Below are 25679 nucleotides of genomic sequence, written 5' to 3'. Positions count from 1 at the left end.
TGAAGACGCAGGAGTGGGAACGTCCCGTTTTATTATCACAATGCCAGTAGCCAGCACTCACACGGGAAATATTAACAATGAAGAGTTACACGTCCAAATATAGTAAAACTGCATACTTCCGACGTTCCTAAAACTCTCACACACATCCGCTGCGGATGCGCCGCCTTCTTCACTGGCCATTCCCACAGAAAATCATCAGCATGGCACTAGGTATCTAACTCCGCACCCTCGCTCTCTGTACAACTGATGACTCCACTGCGTCCGCAAGTGACTTACAGCACGTTCGCACCCTCTCGCTTCTTCAAAACAGAAATCACCGATTGGCACAACGAAAAGTATATTTAGAAAAACGCTACAACGTAAACAAATCTGTCCAAAGAGACCAAAGCGTCGACTTAAGTACGCAAAAAAAAAATAGTGCGCACCGTTTCGTCCTTTTTGCCATCATGCAGATGAAACTGTGTGCACCGCTTCGTCCGCATAACTCGAAAGGAATGGTCCCTGCTTTCAAATCGGCCCTCGTAAAGGCGGTGAAAACTCGCAAAGCATGCCGATCGACCTCCGCACCCGCACTAATCGCCCCCAAGCAATTCCGAGAGTTTAGGGGCGTAACGGGGCAACCGTTGTAACAATCTCCTTTTCACGCCCGTCTCAAAGCCCGGCTCAAAAAAACGGAACTAAGAAAATATAAAAAGAAAATTTTGTGTTTTGAAACGCGCGCAGTTGCAAGGAAGACGTCGAAGGGCCATACTACGGCACCTGGAACGCCTCTCCGGCCGACGCGTTTACCGCCGCATCTCGCCCGCGCGTTGAAAGCGGTCCTGAAGCGGTGACGAAACGCGTCGCGTCGTGCCGTCGGACGTCGCGATCCCGGCAGTTGGTCGTAGAAACGCTGGCAAAAAAAATAGGCCACCAGCCGCAAGGCTCGCCGCCGTCGCAACGTCCCGTCTCGCGGCCGCTTCAGTTTCCGTCGACCGTCTGGCCACAGAGCTACCCACGGCACAAAAGGCGTCTGCTGCATCTGCCTCCGCCGCCACCGCCGCAACACCACTGGCATCGCGACAGGCGACGGCACGACGCTTTTAGGCGTCCTCGCGTGGGAATCGGAGGACCGCTTTCGTGGACCCGGCAAACGCGTTGGCAGGAGGCGTGCTCCGGGCTCGACGGACGAAGGTGTCCGCGTCGTGATGTGCGTGCGGGCGATGAGCCCGGTCCTGCAGCGGGGACTTTAGGCGGTGGCGTTCATCGACAGTAGGGCGTTGACGCTGGCATCCTTGTTCCCGCGGTGCGTCTCCAGCACCCCTCGGATGACCTCGGCGTCCATTCCCGGAAACATCTCTTGGACCTGGACGGAGAACGTCTGGGTTGGCAAGAAATCCGACGCCGCCTTTTCTCGCTCAAACTTCTGCCCTTGTAGCTTGGTTAAAAAGAAAAGATTAATTGCCCAGCTGGGCATTTTGTTGAATGCACCAGTTGTCATACATAGCACTGATATGCGGTTCCTACTCAGCTACGCAGCTTCCAGGGGGGGGGCTGAAGAGTGAAACAGTGTTAGCACACCACTTCACTAACCCCCCCCCCCCCCCTTTTGGACGATGTTATGCTATCGGCCGAGCGCACGATGTGACGTCAAATCGACAACTGCGCTGAATAATAACTTGGTGGCAGTCGCGATGAACTATTCTTATCAGTGCGTTAGATTTAAATGTAGTAGTAACTCAGGGTGGGTGAAAATATGTTGCAAGTGATGTTTCGATCACGGTCGTGCAAAATGGTGAAAAAAAAGATTGTACTCTCCAAGCCAACGAACGCGTCCTCTTCCAAACGTGGCGTGGTCTAGAGTCACTGTATGATGCTTGAGTATCGCAATCAATTGCATCCGTTGCGACTTCTATTTTCGCCTTTACGAGCCATTTTGATACCAAACATATACAGTGGAAGGGGCTTCATAGCTGCAAACCTCCGTCTCGCAAGCAGACGCACCACAAATCACCACCAAGGGCAGGATGCACCCAGGTCGGGATGCGCTGCCTGAAATTACCAGCGAGAAATGGTGGCACAAAAACAATATTAATTGCACCGCAAAACTGTGTAAACAAGACTTTATGAAAACGTCACGCTTCTGTCATTCTGTACTGATCTCCAATAAAAGGTCCTAGAAAATAACATTTCTCCCTTTGTTTTCATGCAAAAACATGCTTTCTAACGCTCATGGTGACCACAGTAAAAGAAAAAAGATTAAGTCTGCCACCTCGGTGCCTCAAGCCTGGGAGTTTTGGTACTCTGGGAACATTCAATGACTCTAACGTGGACTATGTGAAATTAACGTAAATTTTATGTGGCCAACGTGGTCCGCACAGTCTGCCATCCGAGCAATACAGAGTTTGAGCAGCACATTTGTTTCGTCCACCATTTTGCACGATCGTAATCAAAACATCATGCGCACCCTATTTCCAACCCTTAAGAGTTACTGCACCTGACCCTAACGCACTGACGAGAATAGTTTCTCACTACCGTAGAAAATCGCACATCCGCCCATACCACACTAAGCACCCATACCCAACTTTGTGAGATCTGAGAAAATATGCACAGTACATTGATATGTAAAATTAATGACCAGACAAGCACCCATCCCCCAGTTTTTCCCGATTATCTCTAAATTTCAATTGAGCCCGGTATTTTACGGTACCACCGCTAGGGGATATCTGGCTTCTGGTGGGCCAAGAGGGCATGCCCAGCCCTCTATCTGCATCTGGTACAAGCCCCAGCTCTGCCCGCCCCTTCTATCGACCAAACTCTCTCTATACAAGCTTGCAAGTCCGGTCTCAGGGTGCTGCCATCTTGCTGAGTGGGGTACGCTTGGGCACGAGCATAATCCGATTACGCCGCCTTAGCGAGGCTTCGTAGCAACATGTGGAATTTGTGACTAAAAGACTGCGTGCCATTTCAGCATATTTGCACAGGATAAGATGATTGTGTAGTGTAAAAAATAAAATTACTGGTGTTCAGATCTTTAGTTTATAGCTGAATCTATTCTATGGTATGAAATTATTTTATATGGGCAATGTTCTCAATAGAAGGCAAAATCAATAGACAACATTTTAAAACACTCGGTGAAAAACATTGCATACGGAACATTAGAGGTAGAAGATAAAACCAAAAAGCTCCATTTTATTTATTTTTTTATTTTTTAGACCTGTTAAGTTTATAAATTACAATTCTATGTTCATGATCCCAGTTGACAAGCATAGAGACCTAAGGCGTAGAGAGATCCAAGAACCCCAGAAGTTACAGACGGTATGGAAAGAGATGTAGAAATCACTATATTCCCACCTTAATTAAAGGAACAATGAAGTGATTTTCCAGCTCTTTTACAATTGAAGACTCCAATTAATCTTCACTGTTCATAGAACCCAGGAGCAGAAATCCATTTTCAATTTATTGCCTCCAGTTTTGCACACACAAAAAGGATTAAAAATTACAGGAAGCTTAAGCTTCCTGTAATTCCTACCCAAAAAGGTGAACTTTTGAACCATTCTATTAATTTCAATGAAAATTGCAGGGTAGAAAAAATCGCTAGGGTGCAGGCGAGCTGGTGAATATTAACCATGTTGCAATTAACCTGAGACTGGGGTAGAGAAGAAACATCAAAACGAGAAGGGACAGAAAATAGACAGGACGACGTCTCAAATTTGAGACAATTTGAGACATCGTCCTGTTTATTTTCTGTCCCTTCTACGTTTTGATGTTGCTTCTCTACCCCAGTCTCAGGTTAATTGCAACATGGTTGCAGGGTAGGTTTATATCACAGCCCAGACCAGATGTAGCTAACCTCATCATTCTAGCTTAATTCTGAAAGAAGTCATGCATTTTAGAAGATGAAAGAGGGTGTGTTTTTTTAAGAAAACTATTGTTTTGTAATACAAAGAAAATTTAGCAATCTTTTTGTGTTCTATAGTCTTAGGAATGGCCAAAGCACAAAAATTTGTGAAGTAATTTTTTAATGTTTTACTTCTTTTCATAACAAAAACATGACGCAACTTTTTTTTTCTTTACCCTCAATACCCTTCACCCCTCCTCCTCCTTAAGAGCTGCGCTCCAATTCGGTGTTACAGGGAGTTGTAAACGGCTTTCATTTTTTTATTTTATTTTTCTGGATCTGGACCTCTAACTCTAACGTGACAAAGGTCCGTTGCCTGTGGTATATTCCCTTGGTTTCACTAACGAGTGCCGCGACCGTGTTCCCCTTGGTACTACTACATTTTTATTTTTCTGTTTTGTATGTGTGTTTGGTTTGAATGTAGTTTTTTCATGCTCAAGAGCTTTTACTTGTACCATTAAATATTTTTTTTTCTTTTGATTTTGTTTCAATGATCCGTCTCTTTTGGTCTCTCTAAAAACGCTTTGCAACTGTATTTTCTGCACACTTGAAGAAGGGAAGTATCTTCCCAAAACGTTGTGTAACAAAGTCTCTCGTGCTGCACAAAACTTTTTTCTATGTTTAAAATTCTTTGGATATTTTCTTTAAGACAAATGAACTACTTTCTAAAGTGAAATCATTTTAAACATGTGGCTAACTTTAATTCAATTACATGCCATGTTTTAATCACTTTCATTTCACGCGTGACGTCACGTTTCATGCGAGCGTTGTGGGTTGTTTGAAATTCCCGCGCTAGGTCATGTGGCTGTGACGTCATGACCCTATCGATAATCAGAATTTTCTTGTCCGACGCCGACGCCAACCTTTCTGAGACACAAGCTCCTTAAATCTATCACTTTAAAACTCACATCTGGTTTCCTCTTCGACTCTGCCGGGCACCAACATGTGAAATCACGTGGTTATGACGTAAAGTATGCCTTTCTACCAGAAACGGAAGCCGAGTCAGTCAAGCATCGCATTGTGTCGAAACGACATTCTTGCGTCGACGTTTCAACGCAAGGACGTCAAAATGACATCACCCACTGCGGTTTTCATGAACGCCGATTGCTTCGTAGGACTCGTTGGTCCGCGCCGCTTGTGCAATCAATGCCATGACTTTGGATATGTTGCAGCTAAGTGAGCTTAAAATGTTTCGCTTATAGTGAAAGTATGGGCCTTGTCCCGTACGCCAGGACGCGACAAAACGAGAACTCGCCCGACGAAGGCTGTAGTAGTTCGGCGCAAAAACCGGCCACGGAGGAGTGGCGATTAATCAGTCGAGAATGGTAGATTCACATTTCGGCTGCGAACAGAAAAAGTTAGAAAGAAAGTAATATAAATTTCTAATAATTCGGTCCTTTGTAGGTGCACCTGCAAACATTGTACTGAGATGGCCACCACCCAAAAGAGTGTTTGTTGCCGGGAGTGCCCCGTCGCCGTCGAGCTTCAAAACCACGGGTGCATTACAGAGAATGCATATTTCCGTGTTTTGTGCCTGGACACCATCATTTTGAGCGTAGTCTCGCGGAGAAACCTCTCGTGCTTTCGTTGACGCTTCGGCTAATGCAACCGGATATTGAACTTGGACATTTCTGTCGAGGCTATTCATAGACAATTTCATTGTTTGTGAACAGAATTCGAGTGACAAACAACTCGTATCCAAGATGGAAGCTAAATTCAACCAATGTGAGAAAGAGGGGAAAAAAACTCCGACACTGTGGATGTTGCGGTTACTTTGCTAGGGGACGTAAGCTACCCCACATTACATAAATTTCCGCCACAACTGATTTATTAATCCACCCATTAATAGACTCACCGTTGTTGTGAACGTTCGAAGGAAAGAGTGTAAGATGTAGCCTGCTTTTATTTGCCAAGCTTAAGGATTTAGTCTTCCCAACCTTGCAAGCTAGATTTCTTCTGACCCCATAAACGATATGCAGTCATTAAAATTATGTCTATTTAACGAACTTGCTGAGCCTGTTAATGAGTAAATTTCATAAATTTACTAAAGTGCTCAAAATTTGGTGGCGCTCATCTACTCCTTAAACATTGCTATACTTTGATTGGGATTGTTATTGTCTTGCATTTATTGGATTTCCTTTTCTGCACAAGCAGGACGCTGCTTTTGTAGGCCAGCATTATTTTTATGTTTGTAAAATAAATAAAATCATTATTATTAAAAAAAAGAACTTTCAGCCTTTCCACTTTGGTGAAGAACGAAGACCAGCTAAGCTGTACTATGGTGGGAATGAAGTAATGGCCGGCCGCAAGTCGGCAAGCCAGAGTGGAAAGGCTGGAAACGTTGCGCCATCTACGAGCAACAACAGAAACCAGACAACCGGCAGCTCCGCTGTAAAAAAGTTGGTTTGGCAAACATTTTGCAGTGACAGTGATGTGATTGGCCTAAGCCATTTTGGCGCACGTTTCGGAGCAACCAAAACAGTGTTTTGGAGCAGCAAATGTGGCCTTTGGAGTAACCAAAACAGTGTTTTGGAGCAGCAAAAGCGGCTTTTGGAGCAGCCAAGACAGTGTTTCCGAGCAGCAAAAGTGGATTTTGGAGCAGATATTCTTAGGAAAATAAAAATATTTGTTTTAAGTGCTTTGCAAACGAAGGGCACTTTGTGTTGTGTTGTGTTCCGATGTGACGTGCTGTGACGGAACTCACTGCTTCTGTTTTTACTGCTCAGACATCCCACAAGTGTACAGTGCTGTAGGCATTGCCAAGCAATTTCGAAAAACCACTTGCCACCATTTTACCCGTTCCCGACGAGCCAGAATTTCGTCAAGAGTAAGAAAACGTAAAACAATGAATTGCAAGCATCCCAGCTGGTGCCTCAGTCACGCAATCATGTTCGCATGCGCGTGAGGCCAACTTCGGCAGGCTTGCTGTTGGGCATGCTTCGTCGCGCTAACGCAGACAATGTCTGTCCGATTGAAACCGAAATCATGCCCCTCAGCTCCGTCGCTAACTTATCTTCAAAATTGTACACAAAATGTAACTTTCGAGCATACGACAAAAACAGTCCCGTGGCACGTGCTTGCCAGGCCGGCAAACAAGATACAAGGTAAAAACAAAAAATAAAGAACCTGAGTGCATCGATGCAAGACATTGCGAGCCAGCTTCAAAAAGTTCTTGGAGTGCTTTGTGCAACGACTGAACTCGAGACAAACAAGCACGCTGTGCTGGTTCAGCGTGCAGACATTGCCTTTTTTGCTTTAGCTCACTTCTCTTCACCAACTTTCTTTCACGGCAGATTTTTCACGTATCGAGGTCCCTCTCGAAAGAAGGCCCGCCGAGAGGAATCTAGATAATCAATACTTTGACAGAGCAGTCTTTGAATTAAAGATGAATTTCTGTAGTAACGTACGATTTAAACAGGAACAGGAATGTTGATGAACATGCGGCGGTACTTAGGTTGATTTTAGAAAGTACCATATCTGCAGTGATGTGGGGACGGCAACATTCGACGTCGCACGACCACGGTGACTGAAAGGCACTGACCAAATATAATTTTCCCAAGGCTGTTGCCTCAGCTCACAAAGTAACTCCTGCCGCGCAAACACGTGGTTTGGTTTCACAGCATGACGGCATTGCTGGTACCCGGCACGCTATCGTCGGAGCGTCTGCACACATCCGCGTCTATCGCTGAAAATATAAAACAAAAGAGACGAGAGACGAGACCCACAAGACGAAAGTGCGAAACGCGAGACTCCGGGAAAACCATGCAAGACCCGGTGCCCGGTGGGCAATTGACGCACAGTACTTTGTGTCAGGCGGCCGCTTGCGCCACATAACACACGCCTGCTCAATTACAGTACTCAGTTTAGTTACGGTTTCGAAAGGCGACCTAAATTGCTCCTTTGGCGCAGGCTTGGCGCAGATTACCCATATTTTGGCGAAATGTAGCAGGATGTAGCAGGGTTAGTCCCTTAGCGCAGTTTGGCGCAATTGGCGCAGCAATCACATCACTGCAGTGAAATGACATTTCAAAATGGTTGCATGGTGCTTGCCTCTAAATTTTTCCAGACGGGCTGCGCCATGTGCTTAAACTGCGTCGTGCACTGCAGTCCCATGCACACTGCACAGTTTGTGCAAATTCCAGATCAATGGCAGCCTTGATATTAATTATGCGAGCTCTGAGCAAACAAACTACTGCAACACGCTGCACAACCCATCGTAGCTACCGCAACAGATTGCACTACCTACTGCAGATACAACTATTGGAAATGAGCACGCTGAGAAGGCCGGAGAGATGCAGGAGTATTCCCGTGAACTTGTCGTAAACCTATGTACCTAAGCTGTGATAGGTCGTCGTAACCTGAGGAAACGAAACTAAAGTCTGCTCAAACTATAATTAGGAAAAAATAAAAGCACTTCCCTTTTCGATGACGAGAAGAGCGCAACATCAACGAACGAAAGCAGAGAAGCAAATTAATTACAGTCGCTGACAGAATGGCGGGGAGACTCTTTCAGATGCCAACATATGCTCATTGCCGTTTGTCTCGCTTTGGCTGCTCGCGCGTGCTCGAAGCTCTAAAAGCGCCAAAACGCAACAACTAAAGCTGGAGACGAGCCAACTAAAACTCCTCCTCGTCGTTCGCATCTCTTCAGTGCATATCTCGCACAATGCAAAAAGTGAGCGGCAAGATACCTCAAACATGTTTTGCAGAGAGGTGACCCATAACAACCGGGTACAAAGTAATTCACCTGCTTGACATCATCGTCGGTGATGTTGACAGGGGCTGGCTGGTGGGCGACGGGAGGCAGGGCCGGGTTTGCCGCCGGTTGCGCCTGCACCATGCCCGGTTGTATCGCGGGTAGGCCGTACCCCGGATATCCAAAGCCTGCATATCGCGGAAAAGGAACCATCACGGGCCCGAACTACTGATCCGGGAATGGAAGAAAAAAAAAATCCCATTTGCTGAATTCGTACGACCGTGACCAGATGTGCAACTTGAAAATAAGAAATGTGCGTGTCGCAAAATAAAGTTTACCCTAAAAAAAGAAAACTTCTCACTGCAATATTTACGATGCGAGACACATGTTGAATTGGCGCAATGCTGAAGCCTGCTTCTACTATAAAATGTCACCTTCAAATAAAATTAATTTTCTGAATCGCTCCTAGAGATGCTCGGCTCCCAAAAATAATTTTGTTAGGTGCCTGGACATCCCACAATGAATTTTCCCGAAAAAAGTTTGTAAGCGCAATGATTAGCTCAAGGGACTCAATTAGAGTGAGGAGAGATTCCAAAATGCGCTCCTTTTTCGGCAAGTCGACCCAAACTAAAAGCATCCTGCTGGACCAGAAATGAGCCTCGTGACAATAAAATGTCACGCAACAATGTTTGTTTTGTTCTCCTTTTGGGGGAAGGTTTATTTTTCTACATATGTGTCTTGTTAAGGCAGTCTAAAAAACTCCTTCTTTGGGGGTTGAAATCAGCATTCCTTTAACCTTTTGACGGTCGAGACATTTAAAAAAAAAAAAAAATGTTTCCCAAGGGTGCGGTTTTGTTTTCAACGAAATAGTATAAAGAAAAAGTCAATTTACAGGGTTTTTTTCTGACATACCTAGCGGGAGCACGTACAGTGCTCATAAGCTGTTCAGGTTTAGATGCATCAAATGGAACTAATGAAGGCGAAACATTGTCAACTTTCTTCCATTCGGTTTTCATATTGGTGCATCCGCTACCGGTGGTTTCAGATTCTGAATCGAGGGTGCTTTACGCAGCTTCTCCATCAGAAGGCAAGCTCCCATCCTCTGAATTCAATCTCAGAAGGATTATAAGTCTGAATCGTGAGAGCCGGCGCCCCGGTTTTCACCGCCGCCGGAGCAGCCGACATGCGAAGCGACCCACTCGTGCGTATTACGTGCACACAGCGTCCAATTTCCAAACTATCCCCAGCAAAGCAAACAATTTTGCGAATGTGCGCACATAACATTCCTAGTTCGCCAGTAGGAAGTTTTAGAATAACGTATGCAATTATAGCGCACGCTAGCGCTAAATTTAGTGCTTGCGTTAGCACACGCGGCGCATGAGAGTTTTAGAATAGCGTTTCTCCACCGCGACGCAAAAGCCGAAGCATCTCGCGCTTGCAACGCCGCCAAGATACAGTCACGATTTTATTTCACACACGAAATGCAGTAACTTGAGAAAAAACAAGTTTTTTGGTCCAGAGTGACAATTTACATTTGTTTAAACGGGAGAATGCGACGTAAGCGGTCGACCGGTCGTGTCCGCATGTTTCGCCTCGGCAAGAAAGGTCTCGTGTACGGACCTTTGCCGATAAATGTTCGCGCGCCGCAAGCATCAAGTTGCCGGTGATCATTGTCTGCCTTTCTGGGTTTTGCAATAGAAAATCGCAGTCGCGAGGATGCCACCGACGTCATGCTCACGTCACAACGCCGCCAAAGCGGCCGCAGCCATGATCCTGGAAGTTGCCATTTTTTTAACTCTGCTCGTCTTGGCTTTAGCCAAATTCTCATTACGAGTCCACCTTGGAGGAGCACAAAGACTCTTTGCGTCCTTTGAGTATGCACGCAATTTCCAAAAAATAGCGTACGCTAAAATAGCGCACGCAAAGCGCAAAACGTGGTTAACGTTCGGCGCATGCGCAGTGGCGACAACGCTATTCTTTGCGTACGCCAAGCTTTAGAGTACGCTGTTTTAAAACTTCCTAGTGACACAACCAATAGCAACACCTCCAGCGATTTTGCGTTTAAGTGGCCACTTTCCAACGTGTAATCGTCGCAGTAGGTGTACGGCGACGGCCGTCAAAGGGTTAACGGACCGTCGGCTGCCACTCTGCGAGGCTTGGACACCGACGCAAGGAAACAAGGGCCGGTTTCTAAAAATTGCGCGCACGAACAAACAAGACAGAGAGGGGATGCAGTGTTACCAGTGGATGCCGGGTACTGCACCATGCCGGGCATCATGTAAGGGGTGTTGACCACCACCACCGGGGACGGAGCCGCGAGAGCGCCAGGGGGCAGCGGCTGCAATGGGAAACACGTCTCAGTCCTCGCCTTCCCAACAAAGCAGCCCCGATGCCTCCACTTGTTAAGGAGCTTGAGGATGGCATACCGGTATAAGTGCATGTCATGAATATTGGCCAAGATTGCACCAGGGAGTGTTTCAGAAACGTTTCTTTGCCATAATTTAAAACACGAGCGTCTAGTGTATGCAGTGCTCGGTAGACCCTGCAGTTGGTAGCTTGCACCACCTAGCCTGGAAACCCCCCAGAAAAAAGTAGGACTTCTCCCTTTTGCCCTTTTTAAGACAATTTCCGTTCCTTCTGCATTTTTGTAACTATTGCCAAGCAGTGCGCGATATTGCCAGGATGATCTTTGGGCGATCGGGCAAAAGAACCTGAGAATGTCAGCCCTGCCTTCCACCCCTGGCAAAGGAGCCACCAATTGTTTTCTGGTCAAACCTGGTCGTCGTAACCCCAACACCAGGCCCACTGGGAAACAGGCTTGAGACTTGGGGCTGGAGCCACGCAGGAGGGAGTTCGAATTTTTCTCTTTCCCACCTGTCCCCAGCTGTGCTTAGTTAGTTTTACTTTAATTAAATTTTCCCTAGATAATTTCCACCAATCTGACAACCCCCCCCCCCCCTCCCCCCAAACTTCCACCAAAAAAAAACAACGAAAAACTACACCAATTGTTTTGTGACCCTCTCAGCTATCGAGAGATTTCCGTAGGATTGTCGGTTATACGGTAGCTGTGACTCGAACTTTTCGAGGTTTAAAGCAATTCTTGGTATTGAATTAAAAAGACTGACATTTCTTGGAGTGAACGTCCAAGTAAACGGGACAGGGGCATGGGATTCCTCAATCTGAAGGGAACAAGTGTGTGACCTGAAGACTTGGAAAATATTTCAATACCGACAAGAAAGAAAAAACAATGGAGTCTAGTCCCCAAAGAAAGAAGCAGCTTCACAAAGAACTCAGCAAGGGCCGTGTTCTAGGTCAACGCGAAATGAAGGTATAGATAAAGGTGAGGAGAATGCCAACCCAGTGTATTCACACACTGTATCTCAGAGTTTGTGGAACAAAAGCCTGCGCTGCCGAACCCGAGAATCCTGGGTTCAAAGCCCCTTCCCCCCCTTGACCCTTTCGATCTGGGTGAGCACTGTATTGGCATGCGGTCGTGTGTCACTACTGCATGATGCATGTTAAAGACCCCGAACTAGCAGCAGTACTGCACTGGCGAAATTTTTCATCTACAGCTGACAACAAACACCCGTTAAGAAATCATTAAAGTGAAGAAGAAACATTTTTTTAAAAGGCTAGATGGGGGACACATAATTTTGTCTTAACTTTTTTATGAACAAGCAATTTTTTTTAGCAATAGTTACGTCGTTAGATACAATCTACGGGGGGGGGGGGGGGGGTAGCCCTGCTAGAGGCCCCGCCCAGTGCTTAGCTAGTTAAGCCCCTTTTCTCAGCTTCCATTGGTTGGAGAGATGATTGACATGTGAAATGTTTGATGTAGAATTGTTTCTCTGTGCCATAATAGTATTTCTAGCGACAATATTTTCATATTTGAGAGACAAATAACCCAGAAAGAGTCATTATTGTTTCCAAAATATCCAAGATTGCCTTTCCGCTTCGGTTTCAAATGATAATGGCATTTGCAGAGCGTGGCTCGTTCATTCTTATGAGTGCGAGTCTTCTCCGTTCACCAAGGTATTTCAAGGAAGATCTTCTCAACCGACTTATTTTGCAGCAAACAACTGTCTCAAGTATGCGCCTTCAGAAGCGATGTGCGTGTGCTTGTTTTCATAGCGGGACAGGCCTAAGCCTAGCCTCCTACATCAACTACGTTGCTAGTCTAGCTTCATTTGTTCACTTGCGCGTGCCCATGCTGGTTTCCATAAAAGCGGCCCCACTGCTCCATAAATTGTGCAACCGGGAAATCGGTGGCCGAGTGGGCTAGCGCACACCAGTTCGGAGCACGTGGAGCGAAAGCTCCTGCTGCAGAACCCAGCATCCTGGGTTCAATCCTCACCCCCTGTCCATTTCGATCTGGATGAGCATCGTACCAGCAAGCAGTCGTGTATCACTGCTGCGTGGTGTACGTTAAAGACCCCAGGCTAGCGGTTCTTCTGCACTGGCTACATTGCTCATCTACAGCTGAGAGACAAGTCACCCATTGAGGCAGACTAAGTACAGGCTGTATGAACATACCCACAACCCAATTTTTTTTATTTTTTTATGAATTGTGCATTTGTTGTGATTACAACCATGGTTAGAAGGTACCTATAAGGTAAGAATTTGGAGCCATTTGGCTCCTGGCGATTGGGCATTCGACTCACATCAAGTTTGTCTAGGTATGTTCCAGTTATTTCGCTTCTAAAAGCAAGTAGCTCTCAAATTGTGCAGTGCACCTGGCTTGCCAAAGCTAGTATTTTTACATCATGTTTTAATTGTGCATCATGACACTCACCCACTTTTCTCCCGCATGCCATACGAAAAATATAACAATAGTAAAGGGTGGAAAAACTGCATATTTATTTTGTTGATTTTTTTTAGTCCTCTCGGTCGCTTATTATCGCTCACTGATAGACGCTGACAGACGCTTGTATTGGACCAAGGCTCGTGCATGATGAAAAGCCAGATTTCGCTTTCATGGTTTGCGTCTTGCGAGCGTTAAAGGTTTTAGACGGGGGTGGAATAGCAGACGAACGAAGGCAGAAATGGATGCCGACGCGCACCTTTCGTGTCGGCGTCGTACGGGCATTGCAGACAACGATAGACGGTGGTGGAATAGCAGACGATGCCAGAAGCTGCCGCGCATCTTCTCGCACGACTAGCACGCGGTGTCAGACGCCAGACTGGATGTACCAGATGTCACAAAAAGGAGACACTAGGCTTGCTAGCGTGTTCAAACGAACAGCCAAGCCAATCCGGTAGTAACGGGCGGGGCCACTGATCTGCGGGCGGGCCTTAAAGGAGTCATGAAGCGCTTTTTCAACTTTTTTCTGTTTAGCTTTCCTCCTCAACTCATAAATCGCGCATTGTACCAAACAGTTCAAGAAGTCGGAAAGGTTGGAGTCCCCTCTTGCTCGGAATCTCGCTTAAGTAGCCGGACACAGCCATTGTCCCCCTAGAAGATTAGCCCGTCGCTCAAAATTCCGACTAGTTGCTTTCCCCACCCCGTTCACCCCGAAGCTGACAGTGCTGTGGAAGCTACATGCTCGTTGGGCCAGCCACACATTTTCCACGTGATCACGCTCTCTCGCACATACCGACCCGCAGAGAATGAGGTCAGGTGATGAAAGGGAGGCGGTTGATTGGTCCAGCAAGCGCAGCTTCCACCGCAATGTCAGCTCAGGGGTAAAGGGATTAAGTGAGGTCCGGTGTCGTGTGACGTGCGCTTGGGTCCTGGTGACGCGCTGCGGGGGCCCGGTTATGGTGGCTAGTAGCCCGGTGACGCGCTGTGGGGTCCGCGGATATATCACAGTGAAAAGGCGGAAAGTTTACGAAGGGAAGGAGGTACGAAATAGTCCGCTATGTTTTGCAAATTTTCGTAGCGAAAGTCAGGCTTCTGACTTTCTACCTTTGTTCTTTTGGCCCACTGAACGATGTGCTATTAGCAAAATCCCAATATAAATTGATTTACTCCAGCCCAAAATTTGTTTCATGGGTCCTTTAAAGCAGGCCGTGACTTCCACCTAAATTGCGCCCAACGTAAATATCGTGCAAAAAACAATTAAGACAAATGCATCCCATTTATGCCTTTAAAAAAAATTTTTTATTTATGGGCACTTTTAAAGGGATGCTGAACCAAAATCCGGATTCCACAAAACACGCCGGCAAAAGCGTGCAATGGGATACAAACACCGAAACATTACTCGTACAGTGATATCTCGAACGGATGAACGTATTTCTGAAAAAAAAGGAGGCGCATTTGACAGATATGTTTACGTCTTGTTTTTCCGAGAAGGAGAGGGAACAGCCTCGAGTCTTCTCCACCTCGCCGCCTTGAGGGGGTGAAGCGAAGAGAGGAGGGAACGAGATATCTTGACGACACATGCCTCGTCGGCCTGGTTCAATCTCGACCTCTTTGTTCCAAAAATACGGCCGTCCATTCGAGATATCGCCTTACAAGTAGTGTCTTAGGGATAGTACTGTCCCGCCTACATCTCATGCATTGTTTTTTCTAAATCCAAATTTCGGTTCACCATTTCTTTAAGGTTAACTAACTTCCGGCTGTATAAGCACGCACACAATACAATTACTTTTTTAAAGGTTTTCTTCCGTGAAGCTTGGGTCTTTCTTATGCGAGAGGAGCTTCAATTCGGAACTATTCTGATTTTGACTGAACCAACTCGGGGGAATGTCGGCACATTCCAAAAACACGAAATTCTAGTAACCACAAACCGCTACCTCGGCAAGTAGTGCCTATGAAAACAAAAAAGAAACTACAAAACTTTTTCTTCCACGGGACTTGCGAGGTTTATACTTACGAGGGGAACCATCTGGTGGGAAATGGCACAAAACGACCACGTAAAGAGGGGAACTCGCACGGCAGCTTAGTCAACACTAGAGTGGCTCAAGAAGCTACGCTCACAATATCGGCACTCCATTCGCTCTGCGCAGTGCAGGCGCAACTGGTGATCGTTGCGATTCGAAATGTTATTTCCCGAGCTTCAGATAGCACAGGCAATACTGTCTCCATTGGCACAGACTACTCTGGCATTTTTGGAGGAGACGGAAAAGCGTGTCCCGCAATTTCGGACGAGGCTTCTGACGACCAACAACAATAATTTTAAGCGCCGAGGTGGCCGAAGTGCTGTCACTTCGAAGCGTAGCTTTCTCAGGCTTTAGTCGGCGCTAACGGCTAGTATACAGACAATGTTGGGCGCCCACCTGGTAGGACATGACAAGGTTGATGGCGCCCTCCTTGAGCTCCCCCTGCCTCCCGGACAGCGGGTGCCAGATGTCGCACGTCTCGCCGGAGAAGGTGGCCTCCGGCACCACGACGTGGGCCCAGGCAATCTTCTCGTTCACTGTGAATGCACACTGCACATACGGAGCATTAACGAGGTCAACCACGAGCGCGCGGAAATTTTACTCGCTCTCACGGTTTGATGTTACTTGGTTACCATCGCAGAAAGACCCCCTTTTCAAATAAACAGTTCAAAAAGCAAAACGTCCATCTCTACTTCCGTAATTATGGCAATCAACATGGAATAAATAGCCGCCTAAGAGTTCCTTCCTGTGTCGTCTATAGGCCTTCAAATTCGTTATTGGTTGTTTTGTCTCCCTGGGTGGTGAGTCTTTTTACCGCGGTCCCTCGGAAAGTGTGTCAGCGGGGTTCTGTTGTAATCACCTCGTAGAAGGTGATCTTATTGCAAGACCAGATTTCGTGCCCGCTGATCTCGCATTTTTTCAAAGCCGATCAGAAGTTTCCGTCAAACGCTAAGCTCGAAAGAACTTTAACACGTTCACGCGCTCGTGGGACGGCTCTCTTGTGGGTGGACCGGGTTCAGATCCCGCTGGTTGTTTTGCATATTACGTTATTCTCCCTAGTTACTGTGCATTCTGGAAAAGAACCTTCATGAACAGAAACCAAGTGCAAAAACAGCTGTAGAAGACTGCACGAAGTAGGTTTTCCACTAGTGCTCAGTCCCACTACCACTCCGACTTCGATTCCCACAACGGTCATTATTGTACTTTTATTCTGGCACAACTCCGCCGCATTAAACATTTAGTTTTCTTAGTTATTCGTTAACCCTTCCCTCGTCATCTGCATTAGGGTTAGTATTGATCTGTGTATCACATGTCAGATATTCAGCTTACTGTATTTAGATTAAAATGTGCAAAGGTGTGACACATACACTGCGGCCTATAGGAGACATTACCTCAAGCAGTGTAAGTGGCCATTTCACTTTTGTTTGCATACCACGTTTTTTTGCGGATGGACAACTTCCACCATCTATGAGACTCGGTGAGAAGTAGCGGTTGCTTTATGCGTGATGCAGGCAGAGGATGCTGGGTTTTCGCACTCAAATTAGGCTCATGCAATAGTGGTTTAGATCAAATAGTGCTGAGTCATTGAAAGCCTCCACAGCACGAAAAAAAAAAAGCCTCAACGTACCAGCTTTTTCTGCACTGTTAAGCTAGGATAACACTGCATTATTCAACTCAAAGCAACATTCGTGCATCCCCACTAAACATGCATAAAAAAAGTGCTTCGCTCTTCGTTCTGGTTATTGTACCGAGCTGAGAATTTTGCACTCGGCCACTGCCACTGCAGCCACCTTCCTGCGAAGTTTCGGCGTTTCGTGAGGTGCAGCTAGTTTACGCGCTGCGAAAGACCACTGAATAGCTTCTTCGACATGCCCCGTAACCGTCGCCATAGTTCCCGACACGAGAGACCCACTCACCTCGTCGTAGATCTCGACATGAAAGGCGGTGACCCCCGGCGACAGGAAGCTGGTAAAAAAAGAAAGCAGAAGGCAAAACACACCCCTGTAACTCTAAGGCTATGGACTGTGCTGAACTGCAGCCACTGATACTCCCAGGCTTCCTTTCAGAACCACACTCAGGTGATGAAATCGATGGCTACCATATGGCGGCCCTGTAGAACTGAATCGAATCGGGGCGAGAAGAGTGCGAGGAGTTGGCTGGTGAGCGAGCAAATCAGTTGTTGTACTTTGCTCGCAATGCTGCAGACTGTATATACTTCATATAAAAATCTTTAACGAAATTCAAGAGGCCTACTACTTTCTGACCGGGCGTAACTCATTTGCTGTTCAAAGCTTCAATGTGGCCGACATTACCCAGTATTACCTATGGGACCTTGGTAAATTATGCACAAAAGCACCAATCACTGCTCTCCAGACACCAAAAAAAAAAAAAGTTGTGAATTCTGTTTTACAAAATCTTTATGAAAGGTTAGTAAATGAACCGGATAAAAGGACCGCCTGGCCTAGGCCTTCTGTCACATGCAGCGATGGTGCAACAGAGCTTGATGGGTTTGTAACAGGCACCACTTTCTATCAGACTTCAGAGGGTATATATTCCCGCTAAGTGCGACGTCTTGTCACGTCATGCCACAGCGTCGTGCGACAATGTGATGTCGTGTGACACCACAAAGATTTCCCCGCTAAATTTAGCGGAGCAATTTATGTCTCGTGTCCTGGTGTCATGTACCGCAAGGTATCATGGAAGCGCCCACTTTATACGAGTACCCACTACCAGCGTTCTCGAAACTTGGGAATTCTGCAAAATATATGTTAACTACCCAACCCTTCCAAAGCGGCGGCATCAGCCGAAAATATTAACTCCGTTTTGACGGCAACTAGACCACCAGCGGCAATGACGGGGATCTTATGTGAAAATAAATCTGCTTCCTCCGATTTCATTCAACCTCTCTCCAAAGCTCTTTACTGGCCCCCACTTACTTCGCTCTTACCGACTGGGCCAGACAATCGCCCATTTCCAGATTAGCACAGTTTTCAGTGAGAGCGGGGTGGGCACTTGCCCAGTATTTTACAGTAATGTCAGGTGGCATGACCGAGTTACATGACCTCAGTTCACCTAACATCAATTTTTCCGCTAACTTTAGAGGGGAAATTGATGTCACGCAACGACACCGTGACGCCGCGCGACGTTGTGGCATCGCGCGGTAAACCAATGTGAGCAACAGAAACCCGTGGAGGGTTTCCAACTAAAGGGAAGCTGAAGCGGTTTTGTATCCGAGAAAACACACTTAAATCGTTTTCTTTTGACCTCCAGAATCTCGAATACCGAAATTATTTTTCAATTTGGTGCGACGAGGCTGCAGAAAGTAATTTCCAAAGCACCCCAAGGCCCTCCTTCCCGAAGCGTGACGTCATAAAAGGAGTCTTCAGGATCTCCACTCTTGCACGTCCTCGGCGCCTACCAAAGCCATGCATGCACGCGTTTGCTATTTTTTAAAAAATGCAGAGAAAGACATCACAACTGTTGCCGGTGCGAGGAAAAATACCTGGCAAGCTTGCAATTGCACGCACGAGCGACACGCGATTGGCGGCTGAAAGATCCTCTCGCGACGTCCCAATTGGTTTCTCGCGTTTATTTACATCTTCGGTGGAAAGGGACGCAATATCCAGATTCACAAAATAAAACTATGCTAGAATCAACCTCTATCTCTTTTCTTGAAAGTGCTTCAGCTTACCTTGAAAGTCATCGCTTTAAAAATCCAAAACATGTGCATGAACTCACCAGTGGAAGATCTTGTTCCAGTGGGGGTTCTTGGCGCCATTGTAGTCAGTGTGCGTCTCATACACATTGTGGCCTATCCTGATCCGCACGTACGGATCCATTCTCGTCACTCCGTAATTCTTCACCAGTTTGGCCTGCGGAAGTGCAAGGCAGACCCAATTTGGCGTGAATAAAGAAACGAGACAATAGCATCAATGTTCCCTCCAATCCATTTCTACGCCGAAACACATGTATGCAGATGTAGATTTAAAGGCACACTCCATGGAAATAGACGTACATTAAGAATCACTCCGAAATCAAAATGCATCTCGCCACGTAACGTTTATTTTTTGACAATTTTTTTTTTTTGTATGAGATATATGTGTTTTATTCAATGTGTTTCGGGAGTTCAATGTTTCCCTAAAGCAGAAGTCATGCAAGTGTAACTTTCTGTTCAAGATTAAAATCTCCTAAACTTCTGTTTCATTCTCCATGCCCGATGCTGCATTAAATGGACCAATTCTGCCCAATCCCTCGACGGTCCACTTCAAGATCCTACCTATTGACTAAAGATAGAAGATTTGAGTTTTTCCTTCTGAGCCCCTTGTTTTCCCTCTGCAGGGATTATTATCGTTAATCATGTCCAGTTTGCTTGCACCTCTGCATTATCAGTAAACTTTTGTACTTTTTGTTCGGTCGAAAGACTGCCAGTGACGCCTTTCTTCCGCCGTAGTATCGCAACGTGTTTCCGATAATGTCAATATACGACAGATCGTAAGCAACTAACTGCCCACCACTAGTCAGTGACAGCTAAAAAAAACGTCGGGCGTGGCTAATTATGTCCCCGTTCTTTGTAACGAGGTTCGCAACGTTTTTGTGAACTGACATCGCTATCGCATTGGTGGCGGAGCGATAACAATATGCTCGAAACTCGCCACGCCCTCCATTTCTTAAGCTGTCAGCAATAAAACAATTCCCTTCGGTGCTCCCCTTAAACTAAAAAAGAACTCCCTTGCAATTCGAGACTTCTCTCGGTTCGGCAGATGAACGACCACAACCAATGCAAAGTGGATGGGGTGCACCTCGCTGGAACGCTTCGACTGACGCCCCACGCACCTCGATGACAGAAATGGTGAGCCTCCCCACAGCCTGCGCGGTCCTGAACGCTGCGCCCGACAGCTGGTGCTGAAGCGCCAAGGCTGCCTGCTCGTCGGCGCTGATCTGGCGCTGGGCCCGGGTCACCTCCAGGCGCAGGAAGTCCCCTGGAAGCTCCCCGATCAGCACCTGGAGGCACGAGAAACACGCCACAGATGAGACGTGATTCACCAGCATCCCGTTGGCAACGGCTAGCCAGAAGTCACGGCGACGGCCTGCAGCAAGCCGGCTCAGCCGGGGCTGCCAAGCACTTGGCCAAGACCAGCCATTTACTCCCCTGTGTTGGGCAGTGGTCGGTGGGCATCCACTAGAGCTACCGGTATTGCCACTTGCAACGCGTTAGAAATCTTCGAACACAGTCAAAGATAAACCTAAACAAAATATGAATTCAAAACATTGCTAGTGTGACTTGTGCACGCAAAATAGCCTGAGAGTGTTCTTAGAGGACAGCAATGCTACGAACTTAATAAGAAACTTGTCACTGTAGTTCTGGGCTGAGAATTCAAAAGCTCCGTCCCCAGCATGCGCTCGTTGTCACCCACCAGACTTTGGCTGTGTGTGTGATGAAGTGTTATCAAAGGCAGAAAGATTGCATTGAAGGCAGAGCATCAACTGAATTCTTAACCTGTCGCCAGTACTGTAGAATACATTGGCAAATTGGGCTAAAAGCACAGTCAATGGATTAGAAGCCAACAACTGTGGAGAGAAAAGAGCCGTGTTTCTTCCGTTTAGTTGAGCCGCGTTTCTCCCGATTAGCGCTATCGCACCCGACAGAAGGTTGCGAGAACTATGTTGCTCCTTTTATGTCTGCCAATGTGCTCAGGATGGCATCCAGCGTTCATGAGGACAGAAGCAAAAATCACACAGTAGCTTAAAAGGTAGCTAAAAGTAGCTAAGGTCATCAGTGATGTGTTATTGCAATGTGCTCTGAAATGTCACTAAACCTAGGGACAAAATCCCCAAAATAGCAACAATAAGAGCCGCCCTATGATCCTGGGGTGCCAAAACTTCCGGCCTTTGTTTCGGAACTGTGCTGTACCACTGCAATAAATGGCTTTAAACTTGCAGCTACATACAATTGCACCGAATCGGACAAGTGGGAAAACGGGATGGCGTTGTCCTTTCACAGATTAAATTAGAAGTTACCCGATGTAGGAACCCCCAGCAAAAATCACCACGCCCATCACCTTACAACTGGCCACAAGTTGCCTGCTCTTCAGCCCTCCTGCCTAATCGGTTGCTTCGTTTTTGTGCTTTTCTTGGCTTCAAGATGGCCAACTTCAGCCAATCGGAACGATTAACTGGTTCGATCCTCCAGTTGGATGCAGTGTTCTGGAAACAATCGGTAGCGCTAGCGTCCATGAATGCAATAGGTCTACATCTGCAGGGCAGAACTCAACTTCACATTCAAGTCATCCGCAATTAAGGTATCCAGAATTCGCAAGAGATTATCGACGCACAAAATCCCTTTGGCATATCAGCATGAAGAAAAAAAATACTCCGTCAATTCGATCAGCTGTCTTCATTTGATGTATTTTAAACGGATAAGAGCCGAGTTTGAAGGAACAGCAAGGGAAAGAGAAAGTTACAAAGCACGAGGCTTGACTTGCAAAGTCAAGCCTCGTGGCGTCCTATAAACGTTTTCTGTTTCCCGTCGTTCTCAGTCACGTGGCTTCCGTATCTATTATGCGGGACACAAAAATAGTAAAACATTTCAACCTGCAATATGCAAGAAAATATAGACGAGACAAAACAAGAAGGTGTGACAATCACGCATTTTTCGTAAACACCTTCCAGCGGCATGGAGAGATCAAAACGATGTTTCACCGCACACCAGAAGTGACGATATTCAAGATAGCTGCGCCCTTGTGGAAAAGGTGTACACATTTCCGTGCCTGTCTTCCGAAGCCCATTATTTCAAAAAGTGTACCAAACAGCCCAGTTAGTCACTTACAGTTGCATTTTACTTCAATCCTAGTATCTCGTACGTGAGTTCTATGGGGTTCAAATTTTTGCAGCGTGCAAAATACAAAGTAGGAACAATCAAACTTTCTTTTCTTCCGATGCATCACAGTGTGGATTCCTGTCGGTATAAATATGCATGCAAAATATGAGTGTGTCAACACACTGTAGCTTGAAGCGCACGAAGCAGAGGCTTGTACTGCAGAGCCCAGGGGTCCTGATTTCAATGCTCTCGCTCTCCTTCGCCTTCGCCTCAGCCTCCGCCTCCCCCTCCCCCTGCCGTTACACTGCCGAAATTTGTCATCTAGAGCAGACACACCAGACGACCATTGGGGCCGACTAACTTCCTACCATCTAAACAACAACGCTGGTCCTAGCACGACCCTTCGACCCTTCAAACGAGAGCGCGGCCAGGGAAGGTCCTTCTGACGACCTAGTTTCATGGCGTGTTGTGTATTCCCGCAAAAAGATACCAACAGTGGAACAAGAAAGCGAGCCAATTAAATCGGCGGGCAGGAAGCCCTGACCAAGATGATCTGCCAAACCACAAAAAACAGAGCCAAAGAGTTTTATCTTATCCAGAAGCCTAGTGAGCAGTCTCATCTTTCAGATAAGATACACACATAGAATGATAGAAGTGGGTTGCTGGCTGCAATGGGCACACCAAGTTTACGAGGTACGGGCAATTCAAACCGCAAGGTTTTGGGGTTGTTTTTTTCTTTTTCCACAAAACAAAGTGTGAGTTGCTCACAAGTGAAACCGAGATATGCCAAAACTATTTCTTAATGCTTAGTATCGAAAAAACCTTTTCGTGTGCGTGTTGGTTTTGAATGACATAGTGGACCTTCTGAATAGATGCAAAGATGCTTTTTAATTGCTGGGTTATTACGATGTCATTTCAAGCATTATAAAGAACTGTGATGCGTTATTTCTAGGGCTGGGCATTGATTGAAAGTTTTAACCCAATTAATCATCACCCTTTAATCCATTAATCACACTCACATATTATAACTTCAGCTGCACGAGGTGAAGAGGTTCATTGATATTATCCGGCAAGAGCAACCTCCTTTGATTGTTCACACTATAGTCTCTGCTGTGCTAAACAAACACTCGAGCAGCGTTCAAGTGGCCGAAACACGTGTAACCTCCTGCGCACCCCCCCATCCCCCCCCCCCCCCCCTTCTCAGGACTTACAAATCTTGCCCTACAGTTTACTTTAGGCTACATCTTGACCTAACGTTTGCCCATCATACAGATGTTCTCGTCCACATCTGAGTCGTAAAACCATTTACTTTTTATTTTATTTTGGTTTGTTAAAATATTACTGATTAACTGGTTAATAAATTAATCATGATTAAAGCATTAGTTGCTTAATTGGTAGGTTAATCAATCAATTGCCCAGCCCTAGTTATTTCTGTTTGTGTGTGTTTTGCATACTAGGTTAGAGAATGCGCAACTATGGTATGTTAAATATATAAATAAAATAAAGAGAGCTAAATCAGTGTCTTGGCATTACGAAAGAAACATTATCCTCCCAGAGGCATCAGGCATGAAAAATGAGCCTAGAAGTATTTCAGATTCCTCTATACCTCCAAGAACTTGAAGCACAAACTAACTGCATTTCCATCAATCACGGATTGCCAAACATTAGAACACCAAAAACATATTCGTTGAGAAGAATAATACGTTGTTTCCCTATTAGTACACATCCTTGCATTATTTTTAATTCAGATTGACATGTCCAATGTAAATTGATTTACGTCACCTGATTTGCAAAGTAGGCAAACATGTGCAGCAAGCTGACGTCCAAAGCAACTGCCTTGCACCGCATGGGCAGTTCTCAGGGTGCTCTCTTACTCACTCACTTCGAACAGTTACGGACAGTTACCTTCGCAAGTCATCCGCATTCTCAGATCCTGTTGAACGCAACATGACCTGCAGCCAAACCTGATCAAAGCATTATATGTGATTCAGCAACACAAACATCAGATTTGTAGTGACCCCAAACAAGCTACAGTACCGCTTGTTCACTAACATGTTTGTGTGTGGCCAGCTCATGACGGTGAAGAGGCTGTTCAAAAGGGTGACATGTGTGCCAACAGATTGTCATTCAAACAACACATTCTTGCGACTAATATATATATATATGTATGTTTCTCTTTTGCTGTGGTTCGATTTTGTTTGCTGAAAGCATACAGGATGTGCTCATCTGTTTTCTCGTTGATTTCTAGAGCACTACAAATCCATGACAAACCGTGGCAAAGAAAACAAAAAAAAGAGACGTAGAGGAAACGTCAACGGCTTTTTTCTGTGTATCCCTGAAACGAGCGCAGGGTCGTTTGGACAAAATGGTTTCCCGACCAAACATCGCAGTGTGTACGAAACAGCGTCGATTGACGAACTGGCACCTATTACAATTAAACCACTAGAGAAAACCCCCAAGACTCATGAATGGAGTGTTTGTGGCACTTGAACTCTGCCGACGACGCATCCCCCAGTTTACCCGGGGGCCAATTTTAGCGCAGCACACTATCTTCGACAAACGATTACGTAGCCGATACCCTTCGCCAACATCGAGCACGCGTCTTTGTCGCGTGCGAAGATAAACAAAAACAAGATTAAAAAAAGGGCCCAAAGATGCGTTACGAATCAGCAAAAAGAGCTCACGGCCGCCGACACGGCGAAAAGAACAAACAAACACTCGGGAATAACAGAAATACGTTCAGAGAACGTACCGTTCCGTTGGAGATGTGGACGTAGCGGGCTTTGTACCTCATTTTCTAGCAACTTTCGTGGGCTGTAGTATGCGTATTCGGATTGTGAAATGCTGTAGCAACGCAATTGAAGCCGCCCCGAAGCGAGAAAAACAAATAACTAAATAAACGGGTCGTCGCTTCGGCACGCCGCTGGGACACGAACCAACGCGGGAAGAAAACAAAAACACACAGAACAAATGTCCATATGTGACAGTTGAATACCGATGAACGAGATATAAGTAGACGTATGCGCTTGACGAAAGCTCGGATCTGGAGCACAAGAATTTGGCGTCAAAAGGATATTGTACTAGCATCTCCCATCTGTAACATTTTTGTAGCTGTTTCTCCTAATAAGAAAAAAATTGAAACAATAATCAAGTGCCACGATTTTTTTCTTCTTCTTAATTTAACGAAGTCGGCAGTGCAACCATGTGATCTGAGAACGGTGACATCATCCCACTATGAAACGTCAGAAAAAGAGTGGCATTCTATGAAGGGCGACGAACGGGAAACGATTCCTCAATCGACGTGTTCGTACGCGCTATGACCCGTGTGTGCATTAGCGAGCGATTCGGGGACCGCAGAGCGGAGTTAAGGATTGAAAAAAATCACCTGTTTTCTCCGTTCCGAGTTACGCATATCCGTTGAAGCAGACGCCATGTTGTTTATATCGCAAAGATCATCTGAACGG

The 25679-nt window shown here is 46.1% G+C and overlaps 1 protein-coding gene across 2 annotated transcripts; it reads right to left on the bottom strand.

Annotated features, from left to right (window-relative positions):
* Positions 1 to 25677, bottom strand: LOC8027505 (toll-interacting protein). 2 transcript variants are annotated; one of them, XM_029987035.3, is made up of 8 exons: positions 25601 to 25677; positions 20232 to 20399; positions 19137 to 19270; positions 17315 to 17363; positions 15795 to 15947; positions 10818 to 10914; positions 8628 to 8764; positions 1 to 1345 (listed from the first exon to the last, which is right to left on the bottom strand). In XM_029987035.3, exons 1-8 carry the CDS (start codon positions 25646 to 25648, stop codon positions 1229 to 1231), a joined length of 903 nt encoding a protein of 300 aa, XP_029842895.2. In that variant the 5' UTR covers positions 25649 to 25677; the 3' UTR covers positions 1 to 1228. The 2 variants fall into 2 exon arrangements, with proteins under 2 accessions (XP_029842895.2, XP_029842896.2); XM_029987036.3 differs by lacking the exon at positions 25601 to 25677 and adding an exon at positions 24968 to 25399.
* Between the last annotated feature and the right edge of the window lie 2 nt (positions 25678 to 25679).

The sequence above is a fragment of the Ixodes scapularis genome, unplaced genomic scaffold (assembly GCF_016920785.2).
Source record: "Ixodes scapularis isolate PalLabHiFi unplaced genomic scaffold, ASM1692078v2 PGA_scaffold4__175_contigs__length_147842914, whole genome shotgun sequence".
NCBI lineage: Eukaryota > Metazoa > Arthropoda > Arachnida > Ixodida > Ixodidae > Ixodes > Ixodes scapularis.
The sequence above is the reverse complement of the archived record's forward strand: the minus strand, read 5'-3'. Positions and strand labels throughout refer to the sequence as shown.